At 36.5% G+C, this 23,366-nt stretch overlaps 2 protein-coding genes and 1 long non-coding RNA gene across 3 annotated transcripts; all 3 read left to right on the forward strand.

The window, feature by feature from the left end:
- The first annotated feature begins 3,617 nt into the window (after positions 1–3,617).
- On the forward strand, positions 3,618–7,190 carry LOC103453079 (protein trichome birefringence-like 10). The gene is made up of 4 exons (XM_008392618.4): positions 3,618–4,603; positions 5,187–5,576; positions 6,088–6,246; positions 6,471–7,190. Exons 1-4 carry the CDS (start codon positions 4,161–4,163, stop codon positions 6,844–6,846), a joined length of 1,368 nt encoding a protein of 455 aa, XP_008390840.3. The 5' UTR covers positions 3,618–4,160; the 3' UTR covers positions 6,847–7,190.
- A 386-nt stretch (positions 7,191–7,576) lies between these two features.
- Positions 7,577–11,586, forward strand: LOC103453080 (NEDD8-activating enzyme E1 catalytic subunit-like). Its single transcript, XM_008392619.4, has 9 exons — positions 7,577–7,797; positions 7,899–8,062; positions 8,522–8,724; positions 9,327–9,559; positions 9,674–9,736; positions 9,824–9,880; positions 10,002–10,123; positions 10,512–10,629; positions 11,007–11,586. The coding sequence occupies exons 1-9, from the start codon at positions 7,693–7,695 to the stop codon at positions 11,292–11,294; spliced, it is 1,353 nt and encodes a 450-aa protein (XP_008390841.1). The 5' UTR covers positions 7,577–7,692; the 3' UTR covers positions 11,295–11,586.
- Positions 11,587–14,565: 2,979 nt separating this feature from the next.
- Positions 14,566–15,708, forward strand: LOC139190401 (uncharacterized). Its single transcript, XR_011574651.1, has 2 exons — positions 14,566–14,915; positions 15,236–15,708. It is a non-coding gene; the product is annotated as an uncharacterized lncRNA (long non-coding RNA).
- Positions 15,709–23,366: the final 7,658 nt, after the last annotated feature.

Raw genomic sequence — 23,366 nt, forward strand, 5'->3', positions numbered from 1 at the left:
CTATTTATACAGGTTTTTGTTTCTTTTTTAACCGGCTAAAAAAAAACTCTTACTTATCCTAACAATCATGATGCCTAACTCTAGACTCTTCACCACCTTGGCTGGTTTGGTATTGATGTGCTTTGAAAAAAAAAACTGTTTCTATTGTGCTGTGAGAATAAACTCATTTTTGCTGCTTTCACGTTTTCATTTTTTTTTCCACCAAAAACTGTGAAAATAAGTTGTTTTTAAGTGTTTACCCAACACCTTTTTGAGCTTAGTTTTTTTTATACCCACTTTTTATAAAAGCATATCAGTACCAAATCAGTACTTAGACCTCCTCCTCCTGCTTCCATAGACTCCGCAAGTTCTCTTGGAACTAACACTCAGGTGACACAAGCCACCAAGCCACATAAATTGAACACCTCATGATTGCTAGCAGTAAGAGGAGGATTCATCTGACTACCACATGGTAACTAGATTGAGATTGAGATGAAAATCCTAGCAAATGAAAATAACACACCTAGTGATTTTAAATTCTTATGTGATGGTAAGAGAGAAAGAGGCATGGAAATCACAAGCTCAATTGTACAGTCATAAAGAAATAAAAACAAACTTACCTCATGAATTACTTGTTGGCTACTCCATTTGACTCTAGATAAGTATGAAATTGAAGACCCAAAGACAAAACTTATTTTTTGCTTCTGTAATTTTCGAAGAGAGAAAAAGCTAGAGTAAACTCCCTCCCCCCCTCCCTTTTTCAGACTACAGTAGATTTGAGAAAAGGAGATTGTGGACTCCTTATTGGAGTTATCATCCAGAAGAAAGAAACAAATAAAAATCAATAAATTAATAACAACAAAATATTGTATTTGTCCTTTTTGTCAAAAGTATATAGTATATATTATATAGGGATATAATATCCATATACCCATTTTTACTCCTCTCATTTCCTTTTAATTTTCGACCATCGGATCGGATGAATTGAAGAAAATCCAAGGACAGAAATTAACAAGGGGTGCAGGAGAAGTAAAAAGGAGTGTGTGGATAACACACCCCATTATATATAATGAATCTCAAACATATGGACCAATATACATATTAATCTAACTATATAAATTAGAAAGTTAACCTAATTAAAAAAATTTCGGATTCTCACAGGTAGAATCCAATAAGTTGTAGCCATGGGAAAACTTGCCATACCATTTTTGTCAAACATTTTATCTTACCTATCAGAAAGGTAGGAAAAAAATAAGGCCAAACAATTGTCGTGTTCTCTTTGCTAATTGCTAGGGGTCAAATAATTGTCATATAATATATAGCAAAACTGATTTTCCTGAAAAATGATATAACAAGCACGAAAGTTGATTATATTAGTCTAATCTTATCTTTAGAATATATGCTAACTGTCTTGATGATTGAGCTAAGCATCGCACAAAGTAAACATCTCTTTTGATTAAGGTCCTGTTTGATATTCCAAGAGTATGTTGCATTTGTACACCTTATTATTATGACCCCAACAAAATTTAGAGGTTCTCTTTTCATTAGGGTCACTTGTCTTTAGCGCCGGACTCAAGAAAAATTATTCGGAGAATCACATGTAAATGTTAACAAACATTTTTTAGACATATGATAACTTTAAAAATTAAACCACAGTTCCATCATTCATAACATATAGAACAAATAACAATAGAAGTTATAATTGTCTACAATGTTGTTTTGACCAGGTAATATTTAAAAGAATAATAATAAAAGCAACTCTTCTTTGAGGCATTTTATCACACAGTTAGAGTGCTTGTGTGAAGGCCAACTCCAACCTTTAAAGTAGCAGCATCTAAGTTATTTATAAATATCCATCGAAGTTCGGAGGGTCAACTAATTCTCTGTGCCGCTGAGAAGCTTAGTGCGTCCGCCTTTGCTTGTGCTCATTCTATTTCAGATTCTTTTATGAAATGTAAGATGTAAGTATAATATTTTTGGTTACAACAAATTTTTTTGGTTGAACTGTTTACTGTCAATTAGTGGTCTTTTGTCAATTTGTAGAGTGATTTTATAATATTTTGGTGGAGTCTCAGTCATTTTTATGAAAACTAGTATATGCCCACACATAAAATGTGTGTAAAAATTTTCATTTTCATTTTTAAAATTGAATGAGAGAGGAAGAGAAAGACAGAACATGGGAGTGGGGAGAGATGCTTAAATTAGAGATAATAGAATCACCTATGGGTGAGGCTTAAACAAAAAACAACAAAATTTTATTTTATGAAATTACGTTATTGTTCTTAACTTTTTTGTTGTGATAAAAGAAAAAAAAAACATATCTTTTCATTTTCTTTTGATTGACAAAAGAACTTTATTAATATGTAGTTTAAATAAAACTTGACGGTGGTAATAAGTTTTTGTAATACGAAAAAGAAAACCTAGTCAAGAGAGATGAGCCTTATTCCTCAAAATGCAAACACAAAGAGAGCAAAGAGGAGTACAAGTCGGGAGTTCCCCACTCCCACTCCCACTCCCACCCAACTTCACAATTATGTCCACCAAATTTGGATTAGTTAGATATAATATCGCTTCAATGTGAGAAAAATTTGGATTAGTTACAAAAAATTGTTTTGTGAAATTACATTATTGTCTTTAACTTTTTTATTGTGATAAAAGAAAAAAATATATATTTTCATCGTCTTTTGATTGACAAAAAGATTTTTATTAATATGTAGTTTAGATAAAACTCGATGGTGTCAATAAGTTTTAGTAGTATGAAAAAGAAAACCTAGTCAAGACAGATAAGCCTTATTCCTCAAAATGCAAACACAAAGAGAGCAAAGAGGAGTACAAGTTGGGAGTTCCCCACCCCCACCCATACGGCACCCAACTTCACATTTATGTCCACCAAATCTGGATTAGTTAGATATAATATCGCTTCAATGTGAGAAAAATTAAATGATCTGAGCTGATGAGTATTGTAGTCATGAACATGGTGAAATTTTTCATAATTTTTTTAGGCTCGGAAAGAATCAAGATAACCACTTGCCATCAATTGTTCTCATTTTTTAAAAAGAAAAAAAAATCAATTATTGTTTTTCAAAAAAAAAAAAAACAATTAATTTTTCAAAATAAAGAGAAATTGGAGAAGAACAAGTAGTTTGTTTTATTTTATTTTTAGAGAAAAAGAATGAAGACGGTGGTAATTGGCAAAATTAGGGAATAAAATATATCTAAGACCGCTTTACAGCCAGAGTGATGTCGGGATTATCATACGATCAACTCACCCACGCTCCACCTCCTCCTCGTGCACAACACTCCCCAGAACGTTTCGTCTCCCTCTCTTCCTCTTCTCTCCAAAACGTCACGTTCTAGCACTAAAAATACGGCAGCCGCCCTATATCCGTTACCCCCCTCTCTCTCTCCCTCCCTCCGGACCCGGCTTCTCTGCCCTTTCACGTTCCATACACTCTCATCTCCTTCTATTTTGTGCGGTCACAATTAAACCATGTCAACATTTTATATTAATTTTTTTATATTAATAATAAAACAAAAAATAATAGTAATATAAAATATTAACGTGACTTAACCGTGATCGCACAAATAAGAGAGGATAAGAGTGTATAAGAAGCCAGGTCCCTCCCTCGCTCCCCACTAACGCCACAACTCCTGTCCATTCTCTGCTGGTCCCTCTCTTCTCTCTCCTCCCTTAAACCCCATCTCTCTCTCCCTCTCCCTTCTATCTTCATCCTCTCTGCTGAGTGCTGACTTGAAGTCTTTGGATTTTGTTTTTGGCCCATTTGGAAAATCAATCCTCTTAAAACAGAAGCATATCTCTGTATAATTATACCCACAAACTGTATTATAATTGATTCTCTCTCTCTCTCCCTCCCAAAAAGTAAGAAGAGAAAAGGCAAGGTATATATATATAACCTCCGCCATGAATGCTTCCTTGCTTCCTTAACAACCCATCTCCCTTGTTTTTTAAGCTCTGCATCATTCATTACTAGCAAATATCACTGACCTACCAAACAAACCAACTCATCAAAGCACAATCCCAGACAGGACATATTTTCCAATCCCATTTATGCATATGTTTTGCTTCCACCCTACACCTCTCTGCTCTCTCTCTCCTCTTTCTCTCTCTAAAAACTTGATCACTGCAAAACCCATATCCCAGAATACGATTCCGAGCTCCAATGTCTAAGGACCCGTCTCAACCCGACCCAGAAACCATGCCATTCTTCGAAGCTTTCAAAAAGTTGAAGCGTTTGAAGCTGTTGGAGCCGTCCCTGGGCGTTATGGGATTCTTCTTTGCCAGTGTTGGTGTGATTTTGTGCTTCTTTTACTTGGATTACAGAGCTGTTGTCAAAGAGTATCGGTTCCCGGGCCAATCGGCGCGGTTCATGTGGCTGCAGAGCAATAACAGGTGGGGCAGGGACCGGAGGGTTGAGTTTCTGGGAGAAGAGGGTGGTGGCTGTGACGTGTTTGAAGGGGATTGGGTGTGGGACGAGTCGTATCCGCTGTATCAGTCCAACGATTGCCGGTTTGTGGATGAAGGGTTTAGGTGCTCTGAAAATGGCCGCCCTGATTTGTTCTACACCAAGTGGAGATGGCAGCCCAGGCACTGCAACTTGCCCAGGTACTTCAATCTCTTCAGTTTTTGGTAATTTTCGATTACGGTTTCAGAATGTTTGGCTGCTGAGAAAGAGAGGGAAAATAAGAGAAATCATCAGAGTTGAAATATGTCATTTCTTTTTAGTCACATTGATTTCCCTTTTTATTGTGAGAAATTATATGAATATAATTTATAATTACCTGTGGAATTGAATAGTTTAAGTTGACTTGCTCTATATACTGTCTCAGCTATAATTTGCAGGGATAAGAGTTTGATTGTTTTCCTGAATTTTCTCAGCAACCATACAACTTGAATCCAACGACGTAATTTGGAGTAATTTTCAGGGTTAAGTAAAGTAAAATGTCACCTTGACAGTGATTAACTTTTTTGGTTTCATCTCAGGCTTCCTGTGAGTGTGCCGTTGATAAGTACGTCAGTTTGAATTTTAGTGTCATTCCTATTTGGATGTGGACTATAATTTTTTTTTATTTAAATTTTGTCCTTCCTTGTGTAACTCTGTGTATGCTTGGTGGTGACATTTTAGAACTGTTTATGTGATTTTATTTTTTACACTCAAAATTATTTTTCCTGCGGGGATAACGAACAGATTTGATGCCAAGTTGATGTTGGAAAAACTGCGTAACAAGCGGTTAGTGTTTGCTGGCGATTCAATTGGAAGAAACCAGTGGGAATCACTCCTCTGCATGCTCTCTTCCGCAGTTCCTAATGAGGATTCGATCTATGAAGTGAATGGGAACCCAATTACTAAGCACAAAGGATTCTTGGTGTTCAAATTCAAGGATTTTAACTGTACTGTGGAGTACTACCGGTCTCCATTTCTTGTACTGCAGAGCCGTCCTCCTTCTGGGGCTTTAAGAAATGTCGGAACAACTCTGAAGGTGGATCAAATGGATTGGAATTCCGCAAAGTGGAGAGATGCAGATGTGCTGGTCTTCAACACAGGGCACTGGTGGAATTACGAGAAGACTGTAAGAGGGTAAGTCTTTAATCTCAATCCTATTCGACTACTTCACAAGATTCACTCGTTTGCATTCGCATGAACCCTTTACTGCAATGTATGCGACCTTAGTGGAATTTTCAATGAAGGGTCTTAAGAAGGGGCTGGGAGGTAACTCGTCCGATCCACCCCAACTCTTCTCTTTGTTTTTCGCTTTCTAGACTTGGTTTTAATTAAAAGAAAGTAAATGGTACCTGAAAAAATGTTTTATACTGAACGATTGCATCACATCAACCTCAAGTTTTGGTCGAAAGTTGATGCAATTGGTGTTAGGACTTGTACTGATGGCCGTCTGGAGTGTTTGGAGTGTTGTAAGTTATATCACAAAAATGATGGACTTGGACTTTAGGACTTGTTATATGTGGGGATGCAGTGAAACTTGGACTTTAGGGCTTGTTTTAAGTTTTATAGTTTTATACACAATATTTCTTCTTTCATTCTGATTTTCCTCGAAGTGGAAGGATTAAAAGTTTCAGTATGTTTTGTTCAGGGGTTGTTACTTCCAGGAAGGGGAGCAAGTAAAGATGGAAATGAGCGTAGAAGATGCGTATCACAAGTCCATGGAGACTGTGGTGCACTGGATAGACACTCAAGTAAATTCAAGCAAGACTCAAGTTTTCTTTCGAACATATGCTCCTGTGCATTTCAGGTTCGTTTTGTAACTTGAAATGATTGGTTTTCTTTATTGAACGCATATCCTATCAATGGTTCAGCATATTCTAGATGCCTTGGACAATTGATACTGTCGTTTGTACATTTTCACAATCGCCAAGATCATGAATCCATCTCTTGTTTTTTATCTTTTCTGGTGAAGTAAGATACTATATGCAAATCTTTTTTGAAAAGCTGAAGTGGTATTCTTGAATAATGCAGAGGTGGGGATTGGAAGACCGGGGGAAACTGCCACTCGGAGACACTTCCTGAGCTAGGTTCCTCATTGGTGCCTCCTCAATCATGGGATCAATTCAGGGTAGCCAATGTTGTGCTATCAGCTCACCCAAACGCATCACAGACGACAAAGATTGATATACTAAACGTAACTCAAATGACTGCACGGAGAAAAGATGGGCATTCGTCTTTGTACTTTCAGGGTCCTAAACTTGGCCCTGCACCTCTCCATCGCCAAGATTGCAGCCACTGGTGTCTGCCTGGAGTGCCTGATACATGGAACGAACTACTCTACGCGCTATTCCTAAAGCAGCAGGTGATGGGCACATATAACTCCTCAACTTATAGGGCACAGGTATGATTGAACCAAGTCTCCTGTTTATATGTTACATGGAAGAAACGCTTGGATGCGCACAGCAATGATTCCGAGGGGAGAAGGGAAAAGATCAAAGAAAATGGCAGATATCATCAATTTTGTCAGGATTTCGAGTTTCGGGTTGATGGAACACCAGAACAGCATACTTTTGGAGGATAGTGTAAATTTATAGGTTTCCAAGGGTTTCTTGAATCAAATTATGAAAGTTTAAATTTATAGTTTGGTTTTTTCTTTTTACTTTTAATTATTAAACAGGCACTGTAATCCTTTGGAAATATGTAATTAAATAGCTTTTTTGAATATAAATTGAGAATCATCAGCAATGCTCATTACTGTTTTCTTACTTTCTTCTACTTTTGCGTGTGTTTCAACTTCCGAGTTTCAACCTTTGTTCGTTTTTCACTACTTTGTTTATATTAGAGGTTCGGGTTTCAATTTGAATTAGGGGTTCTAAATCTTTGTTCATTTTTCACTACACATTATATTTAAATACGTAGTTAGACCCATAATATAAAGCTATTGACAATGAGTTACGAAAAATATTACTAGATCACAGAGTTAAGTACGACAAAAGTACTACGGTCTGGTGATATTTTTTTCATTTGGAAATGAGACGTCCTAGGTTCGAATCTTGTAGGGACTCACAAAAAAAAAAAAAAAAAACAACTGATTTTTAAAATAAATAATAAAATTTAAATAGGGATTCCTATGTGCTATTCTCCCGGGTTCTAAAACCACTCCGTTTCGCTCAGTGAAAGTAGAAAGATTAGAAAGATTCTCGCCTTTTGTACGTCGGGCCTTCTCTTCTCATCAGCAAACAGCGACCAGAAAATGGCACCACCGTCTACCGCCGAAGACAGCCGATCAAGGGACCTCGACAAGCTACTCCTCCGCGCCGGCAATCTCGTCGGACCCACCTTCGAACCCGGCCCCGGAGTAAACCTTTTCCCCCCTTTTCCCTCCCTCTCTCTCTACCATTCTTCTCTTTCGATCGATTGTACGATTTCGTCGGTTTCTTACTTTTGATTTCGTTGCAGCTGCGAGATGACCTCAAAGAGTACGCCAGAGTTTTGGTGGTCGGGGCTGGTGGGCTGGGCTGCGAGCTGCTCAAGGACTTGGCTTTGTCTGGCTTTCGGGAGCTCGAAGTCATAGACATGGATCGTATCGAGGTTTCCAATCTCAATCGCCAGTTCCTCTTCAGGTTATTTGAAATTTTTTTGGTGCCTTTTGCTTTAATTTGTTATGGGTATTTTTTTTTTGAATCGGAGAGTTTGTTGAATATGTTTTTTATTGCCCTGTTATCGCGGTCTTTCACTAGCTATAGAGTATCGAAAACTTGTATAATCTATCAATACTTTAGTTCTACTAAGTGATCATAGGCTGAAGTTTTCGGAGAAACCCGAATTTCTAATCTTAATAGTAAACTTATCCCTGAATCATTCATGTTTGTGTGTGTTACTGAATGTCTTACATCTCGATAATAGGATTCTATCTGCTTCGCAATCATCTATTTTGATATCCGTTCCTGCTGCATTTTACTAATGAATACTGTAATTTCCTATCTATTATGTGGATTATCGATTTGAAAAACAAGGGAAGACAGAGAGTTGGCATGTCAATTTCTTGTTGAAGTGCTTTCCTCATGAAATTATTGTTGTAGACTTGAAGATGTAGGCAAGCCAAAGGCTGAGGTGGCTGCAAAACGTGTCATGGAGAGAGTTAGTGGTGTAAATATCGTTCCACATTTTTGCCGGATTGAGGACAAGGAGCTTGAATTTTATAGTGATTTCAGTATTATCGTCCTCGGTCTTGATTCCATTGAGGCTCGGAGCTACATAAATTCTGTTGCTTGTAGTTTTCTTGGTTAGTACTTCAACCTATCCATTTTTCTCATATTTTGTCTCTCTACTACATTTGTGTAATTCATTTAAAGTATTATACGACTTCTGGTGTTCCTGTAATTATATTTGCACTTGTTCTTTGTATGGTGCTGATTATTGACCTTCCTTGTTGCTCTGGTTATTGATAATTACAGAGTTTATTTTCGTATGAGAACAGAAAGAACAGATTTGAATAAAATAGTCCCAGAAAATCCTGCAGAGGATATAGATTTTGGTTATTAAACTTGCTATCCAAAACTGGTCCCGTTTTGCAACTTTAAGGTGTAGAGTCTAAGTTGTCAAATTTGAGAAACTGACTCCACTACCTTCCTTATGATATGCATTTGCAACTTTAAGGTATCAAAATTGGTCTAGTTTTTGGTTTGAACTTTCGTCTCTAGTGTCGGATATATGTATAACAATATTTTGGGGCTTTTTTTTTTCCCCTGGTAATATCCTTATGTTGTGGCTGGCCTTATCCCTTGCTACCCTTTGTGCGTCATTCTTGAAATGATGAATTGCTTTTACTTTACTATAGTTGAGCTAACGTGGCCCTTTGCATTTTATTTGTTATTCTTTTGGAAGAGTATAATTCTGATGATAGCCCACAAGAAGAAACCATCAAGCCTATGGTAGATGGAGGGACTGAAGGTTTTCAAGGACATGCTAGGGTCATTATGCCAGGGGTCACTCCATGCTTTGAGTGCACCATCTGGCTTTTTCCCCCTCAAGTGAAGTTCCCTCTATGCACCCTTGCAGAAACCCCAAGAACTGCTGCTCATTGTATTGAATATGCTCATTTAATCAAATGGGATGAGGTGATACATTGTGCAAAATTTCAATGTTCTTTCCCCTTTACTTTTCGTTACACTTTATAACTGTTGCATGAGAGAATTGATGGAATGGCAACTAAAAATGCATTCTACAAATAGGTACATAGCGGAAAGGCTTTTGATCCAGATGATCCAGAGCATATGAAGTGGGTCTATGATGAGGTCAGTGAAGTACAATTATGTAGTGATTTACATTTTGTTTATACTGATGTTCATTTTAACTTAGATTTTGTTGTTAATATCCAATAGGCTACCAAGAGAGCTGAGCTTTTCGGTATTCCAGGAGTCACATATTCTCTTACTCAGGTGCATATGTACTTAAAGATGTCTGTTTCTCCTAAGATTATTTTCGTTTTAAGATTTTATGCCACTTAACTGCATAGTTTGGCTTGGGAGTTAATTAATAAGCAGATTACGTTGTTTACAGGGTGTTGTGAAGAACATCATACCAGCTATTGCTTCCACAAATGCAATTATATCAGCCGCATGTGCACTAGAGACATTGAAGATTGCATCTGGATGCAGCAAAACACTATCAAACTATTTAACGTGCGTTCCATTCCTCTTCTATACTACTCGACTTATCATCTTGTCCTAGATGTCATAAGTCATGACCAGTATGGTTGCAAATCTATGTATAGGATTAGTGAATGACCACCCGCAAAATAGTTTAGGATTAATGAATCCCCCCTATACTCTTAATTGCATTTACTCCAAGTTTGCATTTCATTAATCTCTAAAAAGTTAGATTGCAATGCTAAGGTTGTGAGAAGTGCCAATGTCTTCTTACATTGTCAAATTAGCTTGCTCTGGATGCTAGGTCATTGTTGAACATCATTTTCAAAATTAAAGTGAATAGCTGCACATGTTTCATCTAATCAAACTTGTAACAAAAGGTTAGATTTCAATATTTACCGAGTGTTCAGAGTCTTTGTAGGTATAATGGTGCAGCAGGTCTCCACACGAAAGTGACTGAATTTGTCAGGGACAAAGACTGTATTGAATGCGGACCAGGTGTTCTTGTTCAACTGGACACCTCAATTACTTTGCAAAAGGTTATTTTCTATTTCTTTTGATTTGCTAGAATTTGGTTTCTGTGAACATATCTTTGGAGAAAATTTAGTTTCGGCGACATTCATGTTTAAGTTTCGAAGTCCTGCATGTTAGTCTTTGTGGTTATATTCCTAAGATATAACCGGAATCTATTGCTCGTCGGATGAAAGCTATTGCATGTCTAGGAGGCAAATGCTATACTATGTTTTAGTTATGATCCTTTTGATCTTCGCTTTAAAACCTTCCGAGTAGTGATATTTATGTTCCTTGGCGTTGCTTTTGATGTCAGTTCCGCTTGTTTTGTTTTCTATTTTAAAAGGTTCGTGTAACTTAAGAAACAAAAAGGGGTTCTAGTTTCTAATTCAACTTATGGCAACAGTTCATCGATCTACTAGAAGAACACCCGAAATTGCTATTATCGAAAGCAAGCATCTCACACGGAGGGAAGAATCTGTACATGCAGGCGCCACCTGTACTGGAAGAGATGACCAGATCAAACCTAAGCCTTCCACTTTTTGAGCTAATGGGTAAAGTTGCTAAGGATGTTGTACATGCGACTGGTACAACCACCAAGAATGACAAAAAGACTTCGTGTCTGAGAAAGTTGCGTGTTATTTTCGAAGGAGTTGATGGGATCACAGATATGGACACCGCAGGCGAGGCATGAGTTTTTCACTGGGCCTAATCAAAGACCAGAGGAGTTACAAAGCTTTTGAAGGTTCTCTCCCAAATACGATTGAAGCAAAAGGCGGAATTGGTGAGGCAAGGTTGAAAACCATTCCAAGTTGTAAATTTTGTCTTCGAATATTATTATCTCCAAGGATAATTGATCTTTTACTACCACCATGAGAGCAATGAGATTTTACAGTTTCAAGTTGCCCTCAACAATTGTTTTGATGAAAAAGAATGACGGTTTTCCGGTTATTCTAATGATTGAATTAGTCCGTTTGGAATTGGAATTGCTTCAGTAAGAATCCTTTTTCGGCTCTCCCTTTAGCCCTATGTCTCTTTTATCTTTAGGAGGTGGAGGTCTTCCTCGACTAGCAGTTTTTTTCCGAAAAAACTTCATTTATTTGGGCTCTTTTGCTTGTAAACGCTTTTGCTAGAGTGCTTTTATTACAAACATGTTGAAAATTTTATCAAAAAATACAAGTGTAACTCGAGTAATCACATTCCAGATGTTTCTTCATAAAGTGCTTCAAGATCTGGAATCACTTTTTAAGTTTTTCTGTTAAACATAGTATACTACTCCAAAACATGCTATGGTAGAAGATACTAGTGTAATTTTCCAAAATATGAGGGATGCCATTGCAAGACAAGTTTGAAGATGCTTTATATGATTGATTCGCAGCCAAGAAGATCCAAATATCCGAAACTTGATTACCATTGAAAAACCAGAGTATGAATGCGCAGCTGTCAAGTTATCCACAACAAAAGTAAGATCATGGGAGCTTGAGGATGAGGCTGTCTTTCCAAATTAAATAGTTCAAAATCCCCAATTAATTTGAGGCCTATGAGTCTATGACCAGCCAACATTCTACTCCGAGAAATGAGGAAATTTAGTAATCCTCGTTTAACTAATATAATAATCAAACATGTGAAGTAAATTACCAAATTAAACACCATCGTATTATTGAGAAAATCTACTGTGTCACTCTAAAGCTCAACCAAAGCCAACCATGAAACTATGATTTTTGTTGGTTAAGAAATCTAATGCGTCATCCAAGTACATTTTTCATGTTTACAATTTCATTATTTGCTACATATCACGTGATGATTGCTACAAACACAAAGAAATATATTCTAGATCGTATGAATATTGTAAACACAAAAAGATGTATCACAAAATTCACGACGGTAAGATCTTTTCATAACTATTTGTTATGCTTCAATCAATGGTCTTCTCAGGGGTCATGATACTCCATGCAACCCTAATGCTCAACCAACGCCAGCCATGAAACCGTGTGGAAAAAAGAGGTGGACCAAGCAACACCATACAATGAAACACGCAAGTGGAAAGAAAAGAGAACAATAATGCATCGTACTCAGTTAATGCTCTTGCAATTGACTGACTGATACAGTTTGTTCCTTGAAAAGGGAGGGAGATGAATGAAGAAGTGGGAATAAACAAGCACACACAAAAGATCAAATTTATCTGCCAACAAGTCTATTTCTCTAGGCATGAATTCCGGCCCACATGTTACTTAACCCTAGTGAACCAGTTGGTGCTATTTGCACCCTTGGTTGATTGATTTTCATGCATACACATCACACTAGCTCCTTTCATTTTCAAATAACTAACCCATCATTTTGGTTTTGATTTTTTCTTCATTTAATGTCTTATACAAGATATGCATATGAGGGCTAATTGAATATGGATGGATGGTATGTTTACTCTTCAAGGTACAGTATTACTAAATTTATGTGTTTCCGAACTTATGAATTGGATTCAGTTAGTGTAAGAACGTCAATAACAAGTGATGTTGTTAGCTATCAACGAAAGCTTTCATTAGTTGAGTATTAATGATTTACTAATAGAATAGTAAGGCTTCTCCGTTGAGTGAAGCTGCAATAAACACAAGTGGATTAGTAACGAGAACATGTTAACCATAGTGAACCAAATGGTTCTATATGCACCCTTCTTGTTTGTGATTGATTTTCATGCGTACACATCATTCTCCTTTAATTTTCAAAAAACAACCCATCATTTTGGTTTTGGTTTTTTTTTGTTTCTTCTTATTTTTGCTTATACAAGAGATTCGTTATATATATGATATCTAATTGATGGATAACTTAGTTTATATTTTATGATATAGTATCATTAAATGTACACGTTTTCATGCTTATAGTTTGGATTTATTCAGGAGTTATGCTCTAATTGTTGGCGAACTCTTCCATAGGTTGGCCACTAAACGCTTTACTAATATAATAGTAAGACTCTTACACTAAGAGAAGCTGCTAGCAACTCGAGTGCATATGACAATTTCTCATAATTTATCTACATCCTTAAAATAATACTACAAATGAACCATGTTTGTTTTGTGTGGACATGTATGTGAATCTTGAACAATAAGCTAGGACTTTTTAGGGACATGGATGTGAGAGGCAGAGAAGTCATTTACAATCAAGTATGCAAGTTTTGCAAGGGATTTTGAGTCTATCCTGGATTGGGATATATCTGGGTGTGGGTTGTTGCCGGCTGTTCCTCATCTCTTAGAGCAAGTCCACCGGAGGTGGAATAGCCCAGCACAAAGTACAAAAATCAGGCTGGGAGCCAGTCAATCCACTCCAGCCCACCCTTTTGCTTGGGACGCAGCCCAAGCTGGTCTCCAGGCCAACCCAAATTTGACTGAGCAAGGAATCGGGCAATTGGGCTGGCGTGTGCCTTTCATGCGGCCTTTATGGCGAGTAGCCGACAGACGTTCACAGGTTGGGCTCACCTAGCAGGCGCACTCACACCCCACCCCCGGGTGGGCGACGTGGCGAAATGTATGCCGTTGGATTTCCAACGGCTAGTTTTTGTAGACCGATAGATTTTCAACGGTAAAAAAAAATTAAATTTGACTTTTAAAATGGACCATCCGATCACAGATCAAAGTCCACGTTTTTCCCCCAAAAAATTAAGAATTTCACTTTAAAAAAATACATAAATTTTTTAATAAATTTAGATATTATTATTATTATTATTATTATTTTATTTTATATAAATTCAGAAATTAAAAAAAAATTATTATTTTATAATAAAAAAAAATAATATTTTAATAAAATGAACTAGGCTATTTTTTGTTAAGGATGTAGATGTTTTGGTCTATTACTGTTCACTTAAGTGGATAAATACACAGAATGCTGGCATAAAGTCCTTAAAGATGGACTTGCTCTTATAGGGCAACTGGATGATTTGATGACACACAACATGATTCTTGCGGGATCAGTGGGACTTAAATTACAGATAAGCCAACTGCCGCCGTAGACCCCACCACTCCACATGGCTGCACAAAGCCATCCCCTTCCCTCCGCCCTTGCTTTTCCCCTATTTAAAATCCCTACATATTCCCTTTAGATTTTATCAAGAGAGCTTCAGATTTGGAGACTTTTAAGATCCTTCACTGATCAGTCTTGCTTATCACACAGAAAGACTCAAGTTCTAGATTAAGCTGCAGGCATGGAAGTTGCCATGGAGAAACTAGAGGATGACTTGTTCTTTGCAGAATTAACTAAGCAAATTTCCCTTCTAATTATGGATGATGAGGAGGACCCTATTGCAACTTACCCTTCAGTTTCTCTTCAGGTATACACTTCATTTGCAGTATTGTTTATCTTTTTCTTCTTCTATAGTGGATACCGTAGCAACTTGTGGACGTAGCTCATATTCATGCAAATTGATTACCGCAACCTCTTTTCTCTCTCTGCACACTATTTGTCTATTCCTCACATTTGGAATGAATATGCCAAGCGATGTGCAGAAGAAGAAAAAGAGTGTGTGGTAACCATGTTAAATATCGTTGTGTGTGATTGTTTACTTTTGTGTTCTTGATCGCGTTTATATCGTTTTATACTTGTTCTATCTGGGAGATGAAGGGACTGATTAATTGTGCTTTGAATTTACAGGCTTTCTCTTGTGCAATCCATCCACCTGCACATCCTGTCCTTCTGTATGAGCATTCCTGCAGAAGAGAAACCAAAGGAACTGGAGTTTTCATCCCCCAATCAACACATTCAAGAAGAAAGCACAGACAGGGAAGGTTTGCTTCATACAACCCAAAATCCCACGGATCGTCACAAGCTGATCACAACAAAAGGATGGTTTCCCAAGTATCTTCGGACTGCGCTTTTAGACCGAAAAATGGATGAGATTTAGAACGAAAATTATCAAGAAGTATTGTACAAGGCAATAAATTTCTGCTGATAAGTCCCCTTGCCAAACATGGCAAGCTTTAAGGCAAGGCAAGGAAAGGCTATTTACTTTTGTTCCCTAGTTACTCTGTCAAGGGGAAGCTTACCAAAGGGTATAGGTTTGTACCCTTTGAATTGTACATGTATGGGGGAATTTTAGGTTGGATATAGAATGAGCTTTTCTCTAATTCATTAAATCGTTTTATGTTGATTTCAATTTGATTATTTGTCCAAAATGTTTTATGGCTTAGCTTAATTTGAATAAGTCAAGATATGTGAGTTACGTTAGTTGATCAAGGCAATTTGTCCACTTACTTGCATCTAAGTTCAAATTTTCCTCCCCGTAGTTTGGAATAGTTTAGAATAAGAAAATAATTTCTACACACTTTTTTCTCCATTTTTATACCATGCTTGTTCTTGTTTGTTGATTTTCTTTATTCTATTTGATGTAATGGTCAGAAATATATAAGCATAACGTGTAAATGTGGAAACAGATGGTGTGTTGAAATCAATTCCGCTAAAATACTTGACTTGCCAAAAATGCAAGTTCGATTGAAGGCAACATAAATGCATGATAGATCTAATGAGAGTTACATTTGTAGTAAACACAAGTACTTCAACCAAGTTACCCTAGTTGGTGAGCACAAACCCAATTGGGAAAACAAGGATCTTGGCACTGATTGAGGTGCAACATTCAGACAACAAAGCTTGGTAGCTTGCTGGATCTGCAAATTGGAAGAAAACATCTTGGATTGGTTTTATGCTTGGAATTATGGAAAGGAAAAAAACAGATGATGTGGAAGTGACAAGCATGTGAGCTATTTGGTTGGTTGCAAATCAACCTAAAAGGAAATGCTATTCATTTGGGTATAAACATATGTTCTTGTTTAAATTATTGGAATCAATTAGGGCCGTTGGCAAAGGAGCTGCATCATTGCAGGCATCGATTTTCAATTCTCTTTAATCAGATCATACATAATTAATCATGACATAATTAATCACTTCTCTTTTCCTCTCTGAACTTTGCATGACGTTTTGTGATTGATACTTTATAGAGTCGTTAGAGTAGTATGATTGAAGCTTAATCACCAAACCCTACTCTCATCATTATTCACTAAACTTTTTCATTTGCGATATAATCAAGCATCTAATTTAAAATCAATTAGCAACAAATTAATAGGTTCTTGGTCGGTCTTTCATGGCATAATAATGAGGAATATGTGGTGCAAGAGGTGTTACGTACATTTTCGACATGAAATTTTGCATGTAAGACTCATCTTGAGTTGTCAATTATTATGAAAAACAAATAACTTGAAAGTGAAAATAATTTGATCTTCAATTTGTTTGATTCTCATAGTGATTTATATTGATTAACAAGAATCATGGAATCAAGATACTTCAATTGGTTATTTGGAACCCTTAGTAAGATATACTGTACATACCTTGGTGAGACAACACACACGTTCCATTATGAGCAAACCCTATCATTGCTGAAACACTTTCGTTTGGTGAGAGTAGAATACTTATTTATCATCTGTAAGAGTTGTGCCTTCTGTATTCTACAGATAAGTTAATTGTTATTGGTGTATTAAATCTGTGATCCCAATATCTTGTTGTTTTTATGATTTCAGAAATATCTTACATTAAACTCAACAATTTCAGTAAACTTAAAAGTAGCTCTATTATACTACTATTAATTCATTTCTCACTTTAAACATGTTTGATTAAACAGTTTTCGCTAGGGTTCGAAAACAACTCTTCAGACTCTTCCCTCAGCATGTCACGTTTCGATACAACTACATGCATGATCATGCATTTGTTTCAAAAGGCATTCCTTTCATTTTCGATACCATGTTTGAGTTCTCTCTTTAAAGTCTAAAAACCATATTTTCCATTTCTTTTAGGAATTCTTTTCGGTTCTTTTTCTTATATAGTTTTCAACTTTGGTGTCCCTTCCATGCTGGCAGGCCCAGCAAGCCACATGACCTCTCACTTTTGATACAGGCCCTGTCGGCTGAGGCGAACATAGAATTGTTGGGAATGTGAAATCATAATTATCATATATCGAAAAATTGGGAAATTATGTATGAGTTTAGAAGGAGTTAGAGTTGAGTCTTTCACGTTTTATGGTGAAATATCAAATCCTTTATGTTATTAGAATACTTTTCTAACGTGTTGAATCAACACCCTATTGTCAATATATTGCGATAAAACTTTAACTTCCTCGAAAACTTCACTAAGTAAATAATCTTTTTGTGTGCAAGTGATGATCCTTTACCACGATGATGGAAAGATGTTGAGCCATTGCATGATGGCATGGGTTCAAATTCTGGCTTTAGCTAATCTAACATCTAAACTAACAAAATCTATCGTTTACCAAAAAAAAAAAAATCTTTTTGTGTAGTAACGTTTCCAAACTGGCAGTGGAACAATAAAAAGAGTGAGACTGACAAATTATTGAAAACAAATGAATATTTGTCAGGGAATATTTGCGTTGATTTTGCTTTGAGATCTAGATAGCTATTAGTTTTATTTATTTTTCCTTTTTTATGGATGAGATTTGAGATTTGAGATCAGGGATTTATAATTCCCAAATTTAAAAAAAAAAAAAAAAAAAAAAACCGGTGAATTATTCAACGATAATGAATCCAGTGGTGCCGCACCTACGTTTGTGTCCATCCATATCTCGGAATGGAATTGAAAGCTCAACATTTGCTTTTAAAACACAAGAAAATGTCACGATTCACAACTCATGATAGATAACAATACGGAGATTCTTACCAAATTTTCCGTTATATATGTATTTACATTTTATGTAATCACAAAAGGAGAATCATGCAAAAGTCCATGGTAGTTTCTTACTTTAACATACCTTGAGATTTGATGAATTATATAATTCAATCTTCAACTCATATGCGATGAGTCTTATGTTAGTGATTTTTTTTTTGTTTTTGGAACAAACGATGATATCTACATTAGAAGGGTGGGAGAGTGGGCTAAATCTTACAATGAACTAGCCCATAATAATATGATTCAAATTCATCACTGGCGAAAATCGAACTTAAGACCTCTCACTTATGTGTGAAGAAGAATGCCATTAGATTGTAGCACTAAGTGACAGTTAACATGTTAAATAGAATATCGATAGATAAAAAATAAAAATAAAATTTTATTAACTCTCCACATATAATTGAATGCACCCTACACCTATTTTCTCAATTAAAATTTTTCTTAATAAATTCTACTTATATTCTCATTTGCCCACATACCCAACGCTACTTACACCAAACTTTTCACACACACCCCATACTTTCTACGAACTCTCCACCTTTTTTTTCGGCCAAAGAAAATTCATTAAAACTATTGTAAATAGTGAGTATGTATGCCCACATGCATACGGTAAAATTTTCATCTACTTAATAATGTAATTTGTTTGTTTTCAAGGTAGTTGCTCTATAAATAGAGCATTATTGATAAAAACGTGTTATAAATAAGCAAAAGTTTAGAGAGATAACCTTTGCTAGGGACAGGAGTGAGGTTGTTGCAAAATATTATACTAATAAAATATTGCAAAGGAAGTGATGGATATTATTGCTATTAGTTGTTTTTCTCTTTCTTTTCTTGTTGTGTCTTTTGTTTTGAACACTCGTAATGCTCTATTTATAGAGCAACTACCTTGAAACAAACAAATTACAATATTAAGCATATGAAACTTTATGTATGTGGGCATAACCTTTGCTAGGAACAGGAGCAAGGCTGTTGCAAAATATTACACTAACAAAATATGGCAGAGGAAGTGATGAATACTATTACTATTAGTTGTTTTTCATTTTCTTTTCTTGCTGTGTCTTTTGAACACTCGTAATGCTCTATTTATAGAGCAACCACCTTAAAAACAAACAAATTACACTATTAAGCATATGAAAATTTTACTATATGCATGTGGGCATACATACCCACTATTTACAACACTGGATGTCATCACCGTGTATCTATATGGAGAATTAGATATTGACATATATATGAAAGTCCCAAAAGGACTTAAGTTGTCTGAAACAACTAACAAACCACGAAGTATGCTCTCAATCAAATTAAGGTGATCATTATATGGGCAAGACATTTTTAGAAATTGATGAAAGAAAATGAAATCTCATAAATATAATAGAGACAATTTTCACAGGCGGGCAATCTTCAAAGCATGCATTTTGAATACAATTGATACCTCTATAAAAGGAGAGGCAACACAGCAAGAAAAGAAAGTGAAAAACAACTAATAGTAATAATATCCATCACTTCCTCTGCAATATTTTGTTAGTGTAATATTTTGCAACAACCTCGCTCATGTCCCTAGCAAAGAGTGTTGTAAATATGGTGGATGTCCACGTTGGCCACTAATCCACTAAGCTACAAGTGGGAATAAGGGCTGTCTTCCACTGTCTGCCAAAGCTTGCTTCCCACGACTCCTGTTTTTTATATAAATGTAACACACACCAAACATAGTGGTGATACGAAGAAAAGAGAAACAGAAGGAAGAGAGAAAAGATAGGAAGAAGAGATGAGAGAATAGAGAGAGTTATCTTTGTAATCTTATTACACTAGATTATAAATGAAAACACCACTGCTACTTCGAGGACGTACTCCAATCACACTGACTGTAAAGGAACCTCGTAAATTTTGTGTCATGTTTATTTATTTCGCTACACACACGTGTTATAAATAGGCAAAAGTTTAAAGAGATAACCTTTACTAGGGACATGAGCGAGGCTGTTGCAAAATATTACACTAACAAAATATTGCAGAGGAAGTGATGGAAATTATTACTATTAGTTGGTTTTCACTTTCTTTTCTTGTTGTGTCTTTTGAACACTTGTAATGCTCTATTTATAGAGCAACTACCTTGAATACAAACAAATTACACTATTAAGTATATGAAAATTTTACTGTATGCATGTGGGCATACATACTGATACATTAGTTGCTACATCTTCCAATCACTTAGAAATAATTGCTTTACATGAAGCAAGTTGTGAATGTTCTTGGTTAAGATCAATAATCCATCATATTCGGAATTCATGTGGTCTACCTTCAAAGACAGACACTCCAACTGTCATCCACGAAGGTAATGCAGCCTGTGTTACCCGGATGAAAGAATGATTCATCAAGGGCGACAAGACTAAACACATATCTCCAAGGTTTTTCAGTGCACATGAGTCTTAAAAGGCTAAAGTTATTGAAGTCAAACAAATTCGTTTCAATGAAAATTTGGCAGACATGTTCACCAAATCTTTACCAAAGTGCACATTTCAGAAGTTAGTGCAGGGAATCGGATTATGTTAGCTTACCAAATTGAAGAATGCGGAATCAGGGGGAGCATCCATGATACATGCATGTTATACTCTTTTTCCTTCGATTAGGAAATTTCCCACTGGGTTTTTCCTATCAAGGTTTTAATGAGATATAAATAGGCAAAAGTTTAGAGAGATAACCTTTGCTAAGGACAGAAGCGAGGCTGTTGCAAAATATTACACTAACAAAATATTGCAGAGGAAGTGATGGATATTATTGCTATTAGTTGTTTGCTCTTTCTTTTCTTGTTGTGTCTTTTGAACACTCGTAATGCTATATTTATAGAGCAACTACCTTGAAAACAAACAAATAACACTATTAAGCATATGAAAATTTTACTGTATGCATGTGGGCATACATACCCACTATTTACAACACTCTCCCATAGATGCCCACATATCAACATCAGTTGCCTCGTTAAAACCTTACTTAGAAAAACCCAGTGGGAAAAAAACCATAGCAAAGGAAAAAGAGTACAACTTTACCCAGATTGTTGATATGGTGTTAAGCATGCTTATGTTGCCTCATTAAAACCTTGATATGAAAAACCCAATGGGAAAAATCCTAATCGAAGGAAAAAGAGTACAACATGCATGTATCATCGATGCTCCCCCTGAATTGTATCTCCCCCTGGATCCACATTCTTCACATTGGTAAGCCGATGTAATCCGATTCCCTGCACTAACTTCTGAAATGTACACTTTGGTAGAGATTTGGTGAACAAGTCTGCCAGATTTTCATTGGAACAGATTTGTCTGAGTTCAATAACTTTAGCCTTCTGAAACTCATGTGCACTGAAAAACCTTGGAGATATGTGTTTAGTCTTGTTACCCTTGATGAATCTTTCCTTCATTTAGGCAACATAGGCTGCATTATCTTCATGGATGACAGTTAGAGTGTCTATCTTTAAAGGTAGACTGCATGAATTCTGAATATGATGGATTATTGATCTTAACCAAGAACATTCACGACTTGTTTCATGTAAAACAATTATTTCCGAGTGATTGGAAGATGTAGCAACTAATGTTTGCTTTGTTGAGTGCCATGAAATTGCAGTATCTCCATTAGTGAACATATATCCAGTTTGTGAGCGGGCTTTGGACGGATCAAAAAGGAAACCAGCGTTTGCATATCTAACAAGAATCTGGTCATTTATGGATTTCCCTGAGTAGAAGAGACCCATGTTTGTTGTTTCACGAAGGTATCGCAAAACATCTTTGACTCACTTCCAATGACGAATTGTTGGAGCAGAGTTATACCTTGCAAACAAGTTGACTGAAAAAAATTATATATGGTCTAGTACATTGTGCTAAATACATTAAAGCACATTTTGCACTCAAATATGGTACTTCTGGACCAAGAACCATTTCATTATCTTCTTTTGGATGGAATGGATCTTTCTTAATGTCCAAAGAATGAATGACCATTGGGGTGCTCAATGAATAAGCCTTGTCCATGCCAAATCGCTTCAATATTTTTTCAATGTAAGCTGATTGATGGACCAAAATTTCATTAGCACAATGCTTGATCTGCAGGCCGAGACAATAATTTGTTTTCCCAAGGTCTTTCTGTAGATATCAAAATTTCGGTAAATAAATGTTGACCGATAAATCAAAGTTTCAACGCTTATGTATTACATAAATTTTACACGTAGCGTGTGTCTAAACAAAAAATCAAAAAAAGTTGGAAAAGTCATCAAACAGGACACGTGTCAACACCTGGCAGAAACGACTTATTTCATCTGGAATATTATATTCAAAATTAAGCCTTGGAAATTTCTATAAATAGAAGGCTAATTTATTCATTTAAGGAACCAAAATCATTAGGCAAAATTCTGAAGCTCTGAAACTCTGAAACTCCGAAGCTCTCAAGCATCTAGGTTCCTGAAGAATCAAGAAAGCCTTCTTTGTTCTTCGTTCATCGTTCTTCCAAGATCAAGCCCCGACGGCCCTTGGATCAACAATCATCCACCTTCAAGATCAAGCCTCGACGACCCTTGAAGAAAGCCTTCTTCGTTCTTCATTCATCGTTCTTCCAAGATCAAGCCCCAACGGCCCTTTGGATCAACAATCATCCACCAATTCAAGATCAAGCCCCGAGGGCCCTTGAAGAAAGTGTTCTTCGTTCTTCGTTCATCGTTCTTCCAAGATCAAGCCCTGACGGCCCTTGGATCAACCATCCACCAATTCAAGATCAAGCCCTAGAGGCCCTTGAAGAACTTCCACCAATTCGAGATCAAGCCCCTACGGCCCTTGAAGAAAGTGTTCATCGTTCATCATCCATTCATCCCAAAGAATCAAAAAAGCCTTCTTCGTTCTTCGTCCTTTGTTCATCGTTCATCCAAGATCAAGCCCCGACGGCCCTTGGATCAACAATCATCCACCTTCAAGATCAAGCCCCGACGACCTTTGAAGAAAGCCTTCTTCGTTCTTCGTTCTTCGTTCATCGTTCTTCCAAGATCAAGCATCGACGGCCCTTGGATCAACAAGCCACCGTTCTT

Source organism: Malus domestica, chromosome 13, assembly GCF_042453785.1.
Source record: "Malus domestica chromosome 13, GDT2T_hap1".
Taxonomy (NCBI): Eukaryota; Viridiplantae; Streptophyta; class Magnoliopsida; order Rosales; family Rosaceae; genus Malus; species Malus domestica.

Excerpts from the sequence above, each read along its gene's own strand:
- LOC103453079 (XM_008392618.4), top strand. The coding sequence starts at position 4,161 with ATGTCTAAGGACCCGTCTCAACCCGACCCAGAAACCATGCCATTCTTC. Across the intron at positions 4,604-5,186 it reads AGGCACTGCAACTTGCCCAG|ATTTGATGCCAAGTTGATGT; the intron begins GTACTTCAATCT and ends GATAACGAACAG. Across the intron at positions 5,577-6,087 it reads TACGAGAAGACTGTAAGAGG|GGGTTGTTACTTCCAGGAAG; the intron begins GTAAGTCTTTAA and ends TGTTTTGTTCAG.
- LOC103453080 (XM_008392619.4), top strand. The coding sequence starts at position 7,693 with ATGGCACCACCGTCTACCGCCGAAGACAGCCGATCAAGGGACCTCGAC. Across the intron at positions 9,881-10,001 it reads TCACATATTCTCTTACTCAG|GGTGTTGTGAAGAACATCAT; the intron begins GTGCATATGTAC and ends CGTTGTTTACAG. Across the intron at positions 10,630-11,006 it reads CCTCAATTACTTTGCAAAAG|TTCATCGATCTACTAGAAGA; the intron begins GTTATTTTCTAT and ends TTATGGCAACAG.